Source organism: Megascapheus bottae, chromosome 27 (assembly GCF_031878675.1).
Source record: "Megascapheus bottae isolate mThoBot1 chromosome 27, mThoBot2.hap1, whole genome shotgun sequence".
NCBI classification, from domain to species: domain Eukaryota; kingdom Metazoa; phylum Chordata; class Mammalia; order Rodentia; family Geomyidae; genus Megascapheus; species Megascapheus bottae.
In genome coordinates this window covers 9,342,951-9,359,948 of record NC_143535.1, presented here as the reverse complement: position 1 = coordinate 9,359,948, position 16,998 = coordinate 9,342,951, and the positions used below count along the sequence as shown (strand labels likewise).

General features: G+C 47.0%; 1 protein-coding gene across 3 annotated transcripts in view; it reads left to right on the top strand.

Annotated features, from left to right (window-relative positions):
- Dixdc1 (DIX domain containing 1) overlaps positions 1–16,998 on the top strand; it is a 58,353-nt gene that overhangs the window by 26,295 nt on the left and 15,060 nt on the right. The window contains exons 4-10 of one of the 3 annotated variants that reach the window (XM_090319522.1): positions 423–654; positions 1,243–1,350; positions 7,108–7,220; positions 9,338–9,486; positions 11,985–12,074; positions 12,449–12,502; positions 15,817–15,867. In XM_090319522.1, coding sequence (XP_090175648.1) covers positions 423–654; positions 1,243–1,350; positions 7,108–7,220; positions 9,338–9,486; positions 11,985–12,074; positions 12,449–12,502; positions 15,817–15,867 — 797 coding nt within the window. Of the gene's footprint in view, positions 1–422; positions 655–1,242; positions 1,355–4,294; positions 4,408–7,107; positions 7,221–9,337; positions 9,487–11,984; positions 12,075–12,448; positions 12,503–15,816; positions 15,868–16,998 lie in introns of those variants that run through there. The other 2 variants (XM_090319520.1, XM_090319521.1) reach the window with 2 other exon arrangements.

Genomic DNA, 16,998 nt, shown 5'->3' with positions numbered 1-16,998 from the left:
TTTCAGAGAAGTGACATTTAAAGTCCTCATTTGCTATTAGGTGAGGCTCCATGTCAGATATAGATAATGCAGCTCTCCTGCTCTCTCCTGCACAACTTCTCACCTGCCATTACCACTCCTTCTCCTGGGTGCTTTTCCCATCTCTCCTGTCTGTTGAAGCATTCTCCATCAGTCAGGTCTCAGCTGAGGACTTGCTTCCTCTATGAATCCATCCCCAAGCCTTCTAAGATGCCGACACTCCTGTACTGTTCTTATCATAACTCACTGTAATTGTTTTAACCTGCCTTTCTCACGGAACATGCTTCGTGAAGACAGACCTTTGATTGCTTCGCCAGCTTGTTGCACTAGTGTTATGTGCCAGACACCTAAGTCTGTGACCTCTACTATCACCTAAGGACCTCTTGCTCTGTTCTTTCTATCAGATATTGTGGAAGGAAACCTGAAGTCCATCATGAGGCTGGTTCTTGCGTTGGCAGCTCATTTCAAACCTGGCTGTAACAGGACCGTGAGCCACAGACGAGATTCCAGAACCCCTCTGCAAAGTCACCAACCACACTGTGCCACTGCTGTGGCCCAGGGAGCAGCCGCTGCTCTGGCCGATGTGTGCCATGACGTGTCACGGTCTGGACGGGATGTCTTTCGATACAGACAGAGGTAAGGGTGAGAACTTGAACTTGACCTCTTGCCGGCTTAGGCTTCTTCTCTTAAGTAACACTTGGACTTGACCACTCACCGACCACTCCTTCTCGTAGTTAACACAGGGGAGTAGAGGAAAGAATCTCACCAGCTCCACACTTCTGAAGAAAATACAAAATAGGGATCGGGAAGGTCATGCCAAAAGAGAAAAATTGTTTTGAGATGTTTATTTCACAGCTAGCAGAATGTGAAGGAGCCATGCGTATACATTTTTTTTTCTGGTGCCTACATTTTCAATATATGTTTTGGCACAGCATGTGTTTCTGTACTGGGAGGGATGCTGTAGTCCAAGTGTGGGACGCTGTACTCTACATTGGGTCCAGGTGGCTGGGCTGCCCTAGAGAGTCAGGTCAAGACACGTGTCAGAGGTCATCTACCTGTACAGGGAGAGTACAACCTAGAGCACTGTAGAGATTGTGATGATCTGTTCCTTCCCATCTCGAGGTAAAGGGCTTTTAAGTGAGGGTTTTGTCTTAAATGTTCAGAGTGGCCAGGTGTCGGTACTTGAACTTGACCTTCCTGTTTGCTGGTACTCCCTGGCTCTAGGAACAGCAGTGTGGATGAAGAGATTGAGAATCCATACTGGAGTGTGAGGGCACTGGTGCAGCAATATGAAGGACAGCAGAGGTCCCTGTCAGATTCCAGCTGCTCCAGGTAAGTGTGGCCTCGGGTTCTTTACCACCACCATCTTGTCTGAAAGCTGAATTCTTAGTTATTTGTAGGATTCTCAATTTCAAAGAGCGACACACCAGTAAGGCCAGGGGGGTCACTGGAGTGTGTCTCAGAGGTAAAGCTCTTGCTAAATGTGTGTCTGCTCTAGGTTCAATCCCCAGCAGCGCACACACACACATTTTCTTTCCTAAATTTGTTTGGGTTTGGCGTTAAAGGGACAGACCTCAGGCCGGGCGCTGGTGGCTCATGCCTGTAATCCTAGATACTCAGGAGGTTGAGATCTGAGGATCACGGTTCAAAGCCAGCCTGAGCATAAGTCTGTGAGACTCTTACCTCCAATTAACCACCAGAAAACTGGAAATGGTGCTGTGGCTCAAATTGGTAGAGCACTAGCTGTGAGTTGAAGAGCTCAGGGACAGCGCCCAGGCCCGGAGTTCAAGCCCCACAACCAACCAAACAAAAACAAAACAAAAAAAAGATCTCAGCAGAACTACCGTATAGGGTGCTGGCAAGCTGTGGGAGCCTCTGTACCAATGCTCGTCTGTCACCACATGGGGGAGCTCAGTAGTTTGGCATCTGCGTCTCACCAGCTGTATTGAACTGTATTGAAGACAGCCAGTTCCACTGCATTGTCCTGAAGCCAGAATGTAACTAGGACCTGAGACGGCTGTATAAAATTCATAACGAGTGAGGAATCTGTGCAGTCATCTGAGCATTCGCATCTCTGTGTTCATGTGTAGGTCTGGGAATTGTGGCAGATTAGGATGCGTCTGAGTGGGCTAATGATGTCTGTGACTCTAGCCAAGAGGCCGTCTCCCTTAGAGCCAAGTGCACAGACCAGAACAGGACACTCTGCTCCAATAAAGGCTGGTCAGTGCCAAGTGTAGTGGCAGAAAAGGATTACTCTTCTACAAACACATCCCCAGATCACAACAGAGTCACCTTCCCCAACTTGATTTTGGTGCTGAATCATAATAATTCATGCTGTGATGACTTTTTCTCTCCTACCCCACCCCAGCCCCACCCCAGCATAGCCTGTTTCCCTTCAGTCTACTTGGTTCATATATGTATTTTTTTTTTTTTTTGCCAGTCCTGGGCTTGAGCTCAGGGCCTGAGCACTGTCCTTGGACTTTCTCAAGGCTAGAGCTCTACCACTTGAGCCTCAGCACCACTTCCAGCTTTTTTCTATGTATGTGGTACCGAGGAATCGAACCCAGGTCTTCATGCATGCTAGGCAAGCACTTTAACCACTAGGCCAAACTCCCGGCCCCCTATACATGCATTTTTTATGTCTTTCTTTATTCTTCCTATTCTCCTGCCCTCAAATTGCCTATTGGTCTACTTTGATTTTTTTTTTAAATGCCTAATTTATTGAAGTCATATGGAACGTACCAGCATTTTAACATACTGGTAACTTGGTTCAGCCTTTTATTTATAAAATATATATACATTTTAAAATGTTCAGTGCCATTTAGTATCTTCCATTAGGAAGGTTGTGTAACCATCCAGTTTCATGAATCTTTTCTTCATCAGTCCAAGGAAAACTTGTATCCAGTCTGAGAGAAGTTCTAAGCCATTGCTTCCTTGTTTGGTTGCTTGGACTATCACTAGGTACAGAATCAGGAGATAATTTCCTTGTATAAGGAAGTCTTTTGCTTCCTGCCTGTCGGTGGGCCTTTCTTCTCTATGAGCACTCTTTCCCCCCTGATTTTTCCATTTTCTTGTAATGCCGGTTCTTCACTGGGTTTTCTGGGATGCTCAATCAGCTCTCTGCTTGTTTGTCACTGGATCCAGGAGAGGGGAAGGCTTGTCACAGCCAGCGGAGGGAGATCCAGCGGGTTCTGGTACTGCCACCCTTTCCCTGTCCTGGGAGCCCACATAAATGCCCCCCCCCCATTTCTGTTGGGGTGGAGAGAGGATCCGAAGACGATTCTAGGATAAGCCAGTCCTGGTGCCCATCTTCTTCCTCTGCAGGCAAGCCCTGGCACAGCTCTGCCCGCCTGTTGCTCTTAAGCCTCCGGCCAGCCTCTCCACCACATCCAAGCAAAACGATCCTTCGTTGGGAAAGGAGGACACGAAAGGCCGGAGGGGAAGGTGGAGGAAGGGCGTTTGGGGGGCGAGCCCGCGTCCCCGGCCAGCCGTCCTGGCATCCCCCCTACCTGCGAGGAGCTGGGCTGAGCTCCCCGTGGGTCAGCCCTGCCCCGAACCCTGGCCCCAGGAAGGGACCGGAGCAGCCGCGTTTCTCTGCCGCTGATTGCGTCAGGACCACCCGCGCCCTGCTCCCATTCTTCCAACCCGCAGCCCCTCCCTCGCCCATCCCCGCGTTCCCACTCGGTCCTTCCCCGCCCATCCAGAGGCTCAACTCCCCTCCCCGTCCTCCTGTCCCCCACCCTCGTCCTCCTCCGTCTCGGGGCTCACCTCTCCCTGTCACTTCCTACCCCGGCCCCTATCCCCGTCCCTATCCTCCACCCCATTCCTCCATCTCGAGGCTCACCCCCCCCCCCCGTACTCCCCACCCCGCCCCGCCCCGCCCGCGCCCCTACCTCGGCCCAGCGCCGCCGCGGGCGGTGACAGCCTGGGGAGGCTGGGGCGCGGAGGGCGGGATTGGGGGGCGGTGCGGAGCGGGGTCGGCGCGCAGCCCTAGTCGCCGGAGCTTCTCGGCCGGGGCATGGGCTGAGACGCAGCCGCCCGCGGGGATGCCCGGCGCCGCGCGGCCGAGCCCGGGATGCGGCTGCTGGGGACCCTGCGCACGCGAGGGGAGGCCGGGCCGCACCGGGGTCTGAGCCGCCGGGCAGCGCGCGCCGCACCCCGGGGCGACCGGGTCCCCGGGGCCGGACTCCAGGCCCTGCGGTTCCCACTTCCTCCGGGGACCCCGGCGGGCCACTCGGAGGGGGGCTTGTCCCCGGAGTCCTCGCTCGCCCCGCTCGCGGGGGACATGCCCGAGACTGGGGGCGCCGTGACGCCCGGCCTCCCACCCCAGCCCGGGCGGCGCGCGCGCTGAAGCCGCGGAGGGGCCATGGGCGGGACGCAGGTCAAATGGTGAGCGCGGGGCGCGGGGCGCGGGGCGCGGGGCGCGGGGTGGGGGACGCGCCGCACCCCGGGAGCTCAGGCTGCGGGGCCCGGGGTCCGCGCCAGAAAACGCGAGGTTTTAGAAATCTGGAGCGGCTACAGGAGAAGGGGCGGCCCTCTACCCCGGCCTCCGCCCCCGTCTCCCTCCCGCGGTCTTTATTTATGTATTTATGTTTAAACACTGGATTTAATCTTCAGGGCGGAGGGAGGTGCTGCTGGCTCGGTACCTTGAGGTTGGAGAGAGAATTAAGAAATCGGTGGATCTGATTTGTAATCACCGGGGTGTTAATGAAATCCGGACTTTTAAGCTCATCCGGGGAGGGGGGCGGGGGAAGCCTGCATCCTAGAATTAGCAGCATGAAGATACTTTTCTCTGGCCGGGGCAGAGGACTCGAGCGCTCGGTCCCCGCCCAGCAGGTGCCCGGGAGGCCGCGAGACGCGCGCTGCGCTCGGCTCCGCTCGGCTCCGCTGGGCTCCGGCGGGACCTCCGGATTCTCCTCTCCGCGGGGTGGGTGGGGGGTGGGTCCTGGATCTTTGGACGTCTAGTCCCGGGTCTTACCTCTCCCCCTCGGCCTCACCCCGGCAGCCTCCATTCAAGAAAGGAAAAGGTTGTTTTCCTCGGGCGGCTCAGCCACTCCCCCAGTGGGGCCGGGCATCCAGACGCCCGCCTCCCTCTGCCCCGCTTCGGATCCCGGAGGTGGAGCCGAGCATGCGTCGGCGCTTTTAGGAGAGTCGTTTTCCAGCACCCGTGGGTGGCACCCCGTCCCCCCCCACCTCCCCACCCCCCTCCCTCCCCCTCCCCACCCCCGCTTTGTCTAGCGCCTGCCTCCCGCGGGCCGGTCCAGCGTCCTCAGCACCTCGCCAGCTGAGCGAGCGAGCCGTGTGGCCTCCGCCGGTGCCGGCTTCTTCCGGGCCCTGGATCCCGGTCCAACCCCCCTGTTTCGGCCGGACGTCATTCCTGAGGCCCGAACCTTCCTGCGTCTGTTCTCTCCAAAATGACCCAGGACCCTAAGCCCCGAGTTCTTCCCGCAGCCCGCTCCGCATGGATGAGAGGGGTTCTCGTGTCAGAATCCCGCTTCCCACCGTCGCCCACCTCTCTGGCTACTTGAGTTGTAGATCCACACAGATCGGCCAAAGCAATTTTAATTCAGAACAGCCCAGACTTGGATTTCTTCCTCCTCCCCCCTTCTCCCCCCGTTCTAAGAGGGAAGAGAAGGTGGTGCTGACTGAGCAGCTCTTCCACCGGGGACCAGGAGCGGGAGGACACGCGTGTCCTCAGGCTGCATCACAGGTTTTGAAATCTGTGGCTGCTTCTCCCAGGCTTAGCTCCTGCTTTTCACTTGTTTCTAGAAGATGAAACTTTCCTGCTCTGGTTTTGAGGACCAGCCTGGGAGACTTTGGGGGCACATTAAGTGGGTCAGTGACTCCTAGACACTTTGGCTGTTGTCAGGGTGATGGATTTGGAAGGAATTCCTCAAGAGGGGGCTGAGCCCTCGCCCTGAGGCCCACTGAGATGGTTTGAGTGCCGATGTTCTCAAGGTGCACTGCAAAGAGAAATGGCCTTTCAAGATTCCTTTTCCCCAACAGGAAAAGCATCAGTCTCACTCCCCCATCTCGTCTTGACCATTTGCTGCTGTTCTGGGGATGTAAAACCTGCTTCCCAGAAGAGCTGGACAGTTCTTGCCAAGGCTGGCAGTTACAACAGAATTTAAGACTTTTTTCAGATCTTTCTGATGAAAATTTGAAACTGCTTTGTCAGAATATAACTAATTTTTTGGTGAGAGTAAATAACGAAACTTTAAAAAACCATTCCAAGTCTTTCTCCTTTGAACCTACTGCCTCTCCATGTAAACTACACATTCAAATGTAAACATGGATAAATCGGTCCAAGCCTTGCATACCCTCCTGCAATTACCAACACTTAAGCATCCTCTACCCCACCTACTCCTGTGGGATCTGTCTACATCTGATCTGTGATTGCTCTACTGGCATTGTTTGTGAGATCAGCATATTAGAAATACCATTTCCTTCCAGCTATTAAGATACATACTGCATAGTGGTGATAGAGGTTAAAAGAAAAAACAACAACAAAAAAAGAGTAGCCGGCTCTGGTGGCTCACGCCTTGTAATCCTATCTACTCAGGAGGCTGAGATCTGAGGATCATGGTTGCAATCCAGCCTGGGCAGGAAAGCCCTTGAGACTCCTCTCCATAATTCACCAAAAAGCCAGAAGTGGAGCAGTGGCTCAACTGATAGAGCACTAACCTTGAGAAGAAAAGCTCAGGGACACTGCCCAGGCTGGCTCTGAGATCAAGCACCAAAACAAACAACAAAATCCGAACAAACAAACAGAAACCACCACCACCACCAACTAAAGTCCAAACAAAGCTGAAAAGTTAAAAAAAAATGTTAGATTGTCTATCCTGATAATTTGTTAGTCAATTATGCTTTTAAAAGCAGCCTCACTGTAGAACAGGCTGTGCAGGCCTGGGTAGTTCATTCAATCAATATACATTTCATTCATTCAACAACTTTGTCTTAAATAATTTGTTTTTACTGTGAGCTAGGTACTGTTAGGCATTCAGAGGAAGACAAATAAGATAAATTTTGGAGCCTGGCTTCTAAACAACTGTATGATAATTGTTTCTTTTCCCTGTTCTTTGATCATAGCCTGACTTCACCCAGTCCAATCCACAGTGCAAAGAGTGAATCCATTATAACCAATTCGGAGGAGAAGGCAGAGTTTGTGATCATCCCCTCTGAAGGAATAGAGAACAGAACAGGTACTGTTTGTCTGCTGCCTTCGGTTGGCAAGAAAGGCCTCAGGCTTTTGGAAAGTTTGGAGGTTCTGACAACTTACCTACTTGTCTAAGCTCCCTGGTCTTGTATTTTAAGCTAGACGCTCACCAGCATATAATGCTCACATTATAATCCTAGTTACTCATTAGGCTGAGATGGGAGAATCTCAGTTTGAATGCAGTCTAGGATGACAAATCAATGAGATTCTTATTTACAGTTAATTAGTAGAAAGCCAGAACTAAAGATACGAATCAAATGGTAGAGTGCTACCTGTAAACAGAAAAGACTGAGCAAGAGTGTGAGGCTCTGGTCAGGAGTTTGGCCTAGTGGTAGAGTGATTGCCTAGCATGCACAAAGACCTGGGTTCGATTCTTCGGTACCCCACATACATAGCAAAAAGCCAGAAGTGGTGCTGAGGCTCAAGTGGTAGAGTGCTAGCCTTGAGAAAGTCCAAGGACAGTGCTCAAGCCCTGAGCTCAAGCCCAGGACTGGCAACAACAACAAAAAAAGAGTGTGAGGCTCTGAATTCAAGGCCCAAGACTGGCCACAGACAAACACCAAAAAGACAATTGCATCCATACAGACAAAGACCTTGTCTAGCTTGCTGCCTATGAATTAGGAACTGATATTGGGACAGTCAGAGACTTCCTTGTGTAAGTAATTTTTATTATTCTGATCCTACAATACTAATTTTGGCATTTGCCTAATTTAAATTGGGACTGGGAATATATAGTATCAACTGAGATGCTATGAGAGTGTTCAGCAGAGCATGTCTATGTCAGACTAGAGATGAGGGCTACACAAAGGACCTAAAAGGTGTCCTTTTATTTAGACTTTTCAGTCTTTCTCACTTGTTTTCATTTTTTCCTTCTTTAAACATAAAAAGATGTCTGAAAAAAGCAAAGCACAGGAGTTAGACTGAATTTCATTCACCCATAAGGGTTGTCGTAAAACCAGAGCTCTCGGAAGAAAAACTGCAGAGTTTTTCCAAACTCTGCTTCCCCTCGGTCCTGGCATGAGTACCAAAGAAACTCCCAGGACCTTGGGGAGGAGTGGATGTAGGAGAATATTGACTACTTGTTTTTGGCTAGGTACCAGCAAGCTGAGTACGTAAGTTACCTTTTTAAATCTTTACTACAACCCAGAGGAATTGCTACATTCCTGTTACGAATAAAGACACCTTCTGTATTCCATAATGAGTTTTAAATGACTGTGCATATAATTAGGATACAATGGATGAGGACACCAGAGTGAGCCAAGAGGTCTTAAAAGTAGGGAAATAAGGCTGGGTGTCAGTGGCTCATGCCTGTAATCCTAGGCTCAGGAGGCTGAGATCTGAGGATCATGGTTCAAAACCTTCCTGGGCAAGAAAGTCTATGAGACTCTTATTTCCAGTTAGCCACAAAAAACGTTGGATGTGAAGCCATGGCTCAAGTGGTTGAGCACTAGCTTTAGGCACAAAAGCTCAAGGACAGCTGCCAGGTCCAGAGTTCAAGCTCCAAGATTGAAACAAACAAACAAAAAAGTAGTGAAGTAAAACAAAACCACAGAACAGTATTAAATAGTTTACTATTAATAGTACAGTGGTTTAGTATTAACCGTACTAAATAGCTTTACTAGTGTGGTTCCTGTATGGCTCAGTTACGTCTACAAAGGGCTCCAGATGGTCACAAAAGAAATGAAAAAATATTTAAGGATGGTCTTAAATTGAAAACTCCGAACTAACAGGAATTTCATTTTACTTCCTTTTGTTACATTTGACAGCCCCTCTGTTCCTGGTAAAATTAGGCTCTGGGAGTTCCAGGGAATTAAACGTAAGAACCTATATGCCCCACATCAAGGCTCTCCTTGCAAGGATACTGCTCCTTCTAAGCATCAGAGGTAGCTGACCCTGAGCCTGTGATGCCTCCCTGAGCCTGGACCCGAAGTTAACAGCCAGTTCTTTATGCTTCACAACCCCACCTGGTGGCGAGTCCGGTTTGTCTGTGCCGACAGGTTCAGAAGGCAGGTGACCTGAACCTGTGCAGCACTTTCCGATTGCTTGGGGCCAGTAAGTCAGTTTCCTTCAACATGGACTACACTCCCTCCTTTCATTTTGTAGAAGAGACAGGCTCTCCCTTATGCCGAGACTGGCGACCAGGGAGCCCTGCTCCCTATCTGGAGACCTCATGGGAAGAACAGCTGTTGGAACAACAAGAGCATTTGGAGAAAGAAATGGAGGAAGCAAAGAAAATGATATCAGGACTACAGGTAGCTCTTTCGCGGGCCGTTTGTCCTTGGTGCACCAACTGATGGTTGTTTTTGTCACTTGTACTAACTGGAAAGACCTGATTTCAGTTGTTTATGAAGTCAGAGTTAAAGTGGGGAGGGGGGGTTAAATTTCTAGAGAGAGAAAAACCCTTCTGTGTGAGGGCTTTACATGGACTTGAGCACAGTTAGCCATAATACAGCTGTTAGGATTTCTGCAAGCTGTGAAGCCATAATGGAGTCTGGTCAGCCCTTATTCTGACTCTGCTGCACAGTGGGTTTCTCTTTTATGCGGCTACAGACCTGCAAGTTCAGCCTTCAGCAAAGAAGGGCACAGTGAATGGTCAGGAATTTTCTCCTGGGCATTCTGCAGTAGGAAAGGTGGAGGAGCCAGCCACTCCGCCAGGCCTCCACTTGAGTCTAGCCACAGGATTTAGCTCACTCTTGGGGCTTTGGTAAGTGGATGTCAGGGCATGAGGATCCGGTGGAAAAAGCTTTCCTTGAGCAACAAAGCCCTTCAGTGTTTCCTACACCTGCAGTGTTAGCTTGGCACATGTCCCCCAGAGACTGGCTGACCCATTTGACATAATGTCCACCTCTAAAGACCCCTGCAATCCTGTGCCTTTGTGCCACCATCTGCATTGGAGGTGGGGAGTCCTTGTAGTGTGCTGATAACCCTGGAATTGTCCAGGAATATTCCTTTCTGTTTGTGCTGGGAACTGCACTGCTTCTGAATTGTGAAATATTTATGGACACATAAACAAAGCCCACATTATGTGGGTGGCTCTGGCAGCCGGCAGGCGATGGAGGGCATGCTCTCAGCCAGCTAGCCACAGGGCGGGGACACAAAGGGTTTCCAAAGGAAAAGGGGAATTTGTAGAAAGACAGTTTGCATAATGTCTGCCCAGGAATCAAGAGAGGTTGGAGGAATGTTGGCTGCCTAAACAGTCCTAAGGAAAGTTGTTGGTTTCTGTGACATTTGCATTGTATTTTTAAGATTTCCAGCTTAACAGGCCTAAGGATCATTTAAATGCCCTTCCTGTCACTCTTGAGGAATATTTTTAACAGATTTGTTGTTGTTGTTGTTATTGTTCTCTTGTGCTTTATTGGGACATATTGCCTGGAGAACATCTGGATTATACCCAAGCTTTCCATTTGGATAATTTGCATGATATAAACATGGATATCAGGCTAGCTTTCAGTTTGGTTTGAATATCTTAGACTGGGAGAAATTCCATGGCAAATTGCTTCTTGGCCTTTTGGTTGAGACCAAGTGTAGAAGTTCCATTGGTAATGAAAAAGATAAAGAAGAAAATTGACTGTGATGAAGTCAGCACCTCAATATTCCCTGCAAATAGGCATTTTAATTCACAGCCACATGATCACAATAAGGATTCAGTTCCCTTGTAGAAAACAAAAGGACTCACAGGATCCCCGCGCCTCTTAACTCTTTCCATGATTAACAAGATGTATGCTAAGTCACATCCAGGCTTTCTGACGTATTAGTATGCCTTAGTTAGAGCCTAACAATTTGCTATTAGAGTCACTGTTGTGGTACTGGTGCTCTTCCCTTAGCTCTCTGTAGACCTGTAGTTTCTTACACATAATCTGTACCTCTCTCCTGAATTACTGGATTAGTCAAATTCATTTGACTCAAAATGTTCTTATTAGTTAGTGGTTAGCACATCAACCACTGTCAGGATTTGAAAACATCAACAATGCTGAATGTGTTTATTCTCTGGTTATATCCCTGTTTATATTTCAATGGAGACAGAAATGTGGTATAAAATAGGCACACATTTTCAGTCTTTCACAGAGCTGAGTTGCCCCATAAAATTTAGCTCTAGGGGTGGCACACACCCTTGTAAGTTTATAATTGGGATGGGTTGTCTTTAGGAATAGAATAGTAGGTATACGGTATTGGAAAAGGCAATGTAAACAGGTGTGTAAAGCTGAAGCTTCCTTAGCTTTGGGGCAAATCTGCCTGGTCCCTGCTTGTTAATATTTTAATGAAAACAGCCTGGCTTTGGGATGAGTAACTTCCCTGCATGGATGTTTTCCTCCTCCTTCCATCCAGATTGTCTTAGAGAATAAAAGCACACCATTTCTCAAACAAGTAAATAAAAAACACTCCCAAGGCAATGCTTTCAATGGATTTCAAGTGATTCATTGTAATACCTTCTTAAAGCCAAGTTACTTCTCAGCTGTCCCAACTGAGTTTGAGCAGCTCCCATTTGAAAGGGGTTCTGGCATTTCTGAAAGGAAGGTCTGCTTTTGTGTCTTCTCTGGAGCCAAGGAGCTTAGAGCAGAGGGATCCTGTGTGTTTAGGGCGATTAAAAAGGCTTAGAGCATGGGCCTGATACAGGGACTAGACCTCAGAGGTGCCATTGGAAGTAGCCAGGGTGAAAATTTCCAAGGCTTCAGTGAATTTGCCAAGTCTGGCTCTGGACTGAGTCTTCCAGTGGGGAGTTCAATTTCTCTCTGTCTTTGTGGTTATTTAGGCCTTACTACTCAACGGATCCTTACCTGAAGATGAACAGGAGAGGCCCTTGGCCTTCTGTGAACCAGGAGTCAATCCAGAGGAACAGCTGGTGAGCTTTACCTTTTATGACTAAGCACTGAATCTAGCTTATGCATTTGAACTTTCCATCAGTTTCCCCTGTATTCTCATTGGCCCTTCATGATCTGACCCTTAATTCCCTTTCCTGCTTCATCTCTTGCTATTTCTTCTTTACATCATCTCTGCTCCCAACATACCTGTCCTTGTTCTAGCTCTGACTGTGTTGCTTTGCATGCTTCACTTGGACAATATGCTTCCGTCAGAAGGCAGGAACCTCTCTCCTGCTCTTTGTATCACCAGCACACAGCTAGCATCTAGTAGGTGCTCAGTAAATACTTGCCGAGCGAATGGCCTCTGTTCTTTGTAGTATAGGTACACAAGCATCTCTTTTTGTGTTGTGCTCAGGTTATAATCCAGAGCCGTTTGGATCAGAGTATGGAGGAGAATCAAGACTTAAAGGTATGGCAAGACTTATACATCTTACCCTTTGAAAAATCTATGAGACTGTTACACATCAAGTTCAGGGCAGTTCTGGCATGGAGGAAAAGAGTACAGAACCAGGTTATTGTCTGTATCTGTATCTATCCTGTCTTTCATTGGGAGACAGAGAAAGAGAGAGGTACCCAGTATAAAAAAATCATAAAGTTAAATTTTTTAGGACCTTAAAGTTATAGGTGCCTATGTCATTATTGGTTGTGCCTGTATATGTGTTTGAAATTTTTCTAGGGCTTTCTTTTTAAATTACAATTTTAAAAAATCAATCAGGTATTGGTGAAATGTTTTTATGAGTACTTCCAAGAATTCTTTTGGATCAGTTGATTTTTAATCTTTAGAAATTATTTTGGGGGCTGGGAATGTGGCTTAATGGTAGAGTGCTTGCCTAGCATGCACAAAGCTCTAGGTTTGATTCCTCAATACCATATACACAGAAAAAACTTGATGTGGTGCTGTGGCTTAAGTGGTAGAGTGCTTTGAGCACAGAGAGACTCAGGGATAGAGCCCAGGCCCTGAGTTCAAGCTCCAGAACTGGCAAAAAAAAATAAGAAATTATTTTTGGTCATTAGTATATGACTAAGGCCATTAACATAGAAGTATGCATATGTGCATACACACTAAGACTTTAATTCTTTAAAAAATTCACTAATTTCTATAATCAAATCCATGTAAAACTTTACAAATTTAGTATAATGTGTTACCCCTGAACAAATGACAACAAATTAACTTAAACATTTTTTTTGCCAGTCCTGGGGCTTGAACTCAGGACCTGGGCATTGTCTTTGTGCTTTCTCAAGGCTGACACTCTACCACTTGAGCCACGGCACCACTTGTGGCTTTTTCTGTGTATGTGGTGCTGAGGAATTGAACCGAGGGCTTTGTGCATGCTAGGCGAGCACGTTACCACTAGGCCGTGCTCCTGGCCAACTTAAACATTTTTTTAGATCAATATGGCTATTGATATCTATGCATTGCTAATTCTGCATGGTAACCTGAAACACTTTTTCCCAGAAGTTCAAATTATGCATGTTTAAATGTACATGGACATGCCTAGTTAGATTTTTAAAAAACATAGGGAGAGATGTATTAGCGTTAATAGAGCAGCAGCTTTCCCTTGTTGTGCTGCCATCCAAACACAATTATTGAGCCATCAAACACACTGCACTTAAAGAAAAAAGGTAAAAATTAAACCTCAAAAAACAGCAAAATCTGAATTTTGTTAAAACCTGGTTTTCTTTGTCCAGTGTAGTGGAAACTTTTTTTATTTTTTTCCTTTCTTGTTTTGGTGGTACCGGATTTTGAACTCAGGGCCTTGCACCTGGCACTTGGTAGGTAAAAAGCACTTGGCCATGCTTCCATCCTCCAAATCAGAATTTTGTTTTGTTGGTCTTGGGGCTCAAACTCAGAATGTGGTTGCTGTCCCTGAACTCTTTTGCTCAAGGCTAGTGCTCTACTGCCTTGATCTGCAACTCCACTTCTGGTTTTCTGGTGGTTATGAATCTCTTGGATTTTCCTGCCAGTGTTTGCTTTGAACTGCGATTCTCAGATCTTAGCCTCTTGAGTAGCTAGGATTATAGTGTGAGCAACCAGCTCCCAGACGAATCAGGATTTTTTTTTTCTTTTTCTTTTATTACATTTGGACTTTTAAGAAACGTACACCATAGATATACCACTGTTTAGTAAAAATCTATTCTAGTTCTTAGGACGCATGTGTCACAAACTTGTCTTACTTCTAGTCTCCAAGACTTTACGAAGAGTTTATCAAAAAGATAGTCTTTGATCTATGGAATCCTGAGCCTTGAGGTTTTTCCAGTTTTGATTACTATAAAACAACTTCAAGTGGATGAACTTAATTGCAAGATGTTTTTTCTAGTCCATTACAAGAATATTGTCTTCCTTAAGCTCTGTGATCTCTCTTTGGAAAACCTGTAAAAGAAAAACATTACTGGGCCGGGAGTTTGGCCTAGTGGTTAAAGTGCTTGCCTAGCATGCATGAAGACCCGGGTTCGATTCCTCAGTACCATATATAGAAAAAAGCCGGAAGTGGTGCTGAGGCTCAAGTGGTAGAGCTCTAGCCTTGAGAAAGTCCAAGGACAGTGCTCAGGCCCTGAGCTCAAGCCCAGGACTGGCAAAAAAAAAAAAAAAAAAAAAAAAAAAAAAGAAAACATTACTATTTTTTCCTATATAATGAAGATGAATTTTCTGAACACAGTATAATCAGGACAATTGCAGTATAGTGTGCATATGTGGTGCTCACTTTGATGATTTAATCCCAGAAAGTAGCTATGGAGACTGTTTTCCTGATGAGCAGGATCCATGTTAGTAGATGCAAGTTACACTCCATCTTATAACACAACTCCTAGAGCCTGACACGAGTTAGAAATAAAAAGGGGGTGTGAATAAACACATCCCAAATCAGGATATTTTTAATTGAGTAAACTAACATTAGGTCCCACCTGAGCAGTTCAGGTTAAGAATTCCACTCTAAATACATTGATCATTAATTGCTCATTTGATATAGTAGGAAGAGAGCAGAGCAATATTATATGTATATATATACACACATATCTATGTATATATGTATAGTCTACAGAAATGGAAAGCTAATCATGTAGTTTTTTGTTATTCGATCTTAATTTTTAAAATGCTTTTGCTGTACTGGGCTATGAACTCAGGGTCTCGAACTTGCTAGATTGGTGCTCTACCATTGAGCCATACATCCACTTCTATTGTTGGTTATTTTTGGAGATGGAATCCAGCAAACTTTTCTGCCAGGACTGACTAGCTAGGATTGAAGTCACAAGCTACTAGTGCTTGGCCAAGTAAATGTGGTTTGATTTGGTCCTCCACAATGAACAGTATTTTCTTGGAGAATCATTCCAACCGTTTGCTGAACATTAAACCTTGCTTAATGACTTTAGGGATAGGCATATTTTGATACAGTAATATATTTCAGTGGGAGGAGAGATTGAGGTAATTACAGTTAGGTTTTCCTATGCATGAAGAGACGCTGGGGATGTCCGGGCTGTCTTCTTTCTTGGTGAGACTCTTCTTGACTGGAAGTTCAGTGGTGGCAGAGAAGACTGGAACAGGTCCTGTTCTTGTTTCTACGGGTCTGGTCTCTGCTGCTGACTGGCCTGCATCTGCTTTCTGCCACAATAGAGGGTTCATCAGTGATGGAATGATAACTGGGTTTTGTGTTCTCGCCGATAGCATGAGGTAATGCCTGTGAAGCAATCCAGATGCCACCCTCTGATCTAACTATATTTGGTTTGCAGAAAGAGCTGCTGAAATGTAAACAAGAAGCCAGAAATTTGCAGGGAATAAAGGTAACAAAGGAAGCCATTTCATTCTATAAATAGTCTCTGTGAGGTACAGTAGTTCTGCTGGTGGGTGCCAGGAGGGTCGTTGGGATTTGCTGAGGGTCCTGAACAGGCTGGCTACTTTGGGGAGAGAAAGGGCTTTTTGGTGGCAAGTGAGACACAGAAGAATCCGTCTTTGTTTTGCTGAGGCGCGTGTCTGGTAGTTGTGACTCATGGTACTTACTGCCACTTCCCGCTAGTTCCCTTAACTGTCTCAGTGTGTAAAGTATTCCCTCAGGGTTCCTCAGTTTGAAAAAAAAAAAAAAAGGGTCCTTAAAAAAAGAGAAAACTGGGGCCGGGAGTTTGGCCTCATGGTTAAAGTGCTTGCCTAGCATGCATGAAGACCCGGGTTCGATTCCTCGGTACCACATATAGAAAAAAGCCCAAAGTGGTGCTGAGGCTCAAGTGGTAGAGCTCTAGCCTTGAGAAAGTCCAAGGACAGTGCTCAGGCCCTGAGCTCAAGCCCAGGACTGGCAAAAAAAAAAAAAAAAAAAAAAAAAAAAAGAGAAAACTGGGCGGGGAGTTTAGCCTAGTGGTAGAGTGCTTATCTAACATGGACAAAGACCCAGGTTCGATTCCTTGGTACCACATACATAGAAAAAAGCCGGAAGTGGTGCTGTGGCTCAAGTGGTGGAACGCTAGCTTTGAGAAAGCCCAAGGATAGTGCCCAAGCCCTGAGTGCAAGCTCCAGGACTGGAGGGAGCGAGGGAGGGAGGGAGGAAGGGAGGGAGGGAGGGAGGGAGGGAGGGAGAGAGAGAGAGAGAGAGAGAGAGAGAGAGAGAGAGAGAGAGAGAGAGAGAGAGAGAGAGAGAGAGAGAGAGGGAGGGAGGGAGGGAGAGAGGGAGAACACAGCCCGTACCTTAGTCTTGGGATAGTTAATAAAGGTACCAAGAGTATAGATGCGAAAGTTTCCCTCCCACTCTGGCCCCCAAACATCTAGTTCTTTCTTGGAGGTAACTTCAGTAAAAGGGATGTATGCAATTTCCCCCCAAAATTTTTACCTAGATAGTAGTATTCACTTAGCAGTGTGTTCAGGGATCATCCTATTTCAGTAAACACCTCCCTAGTTCTTCTTTATAACTGTAGGATATTATAATA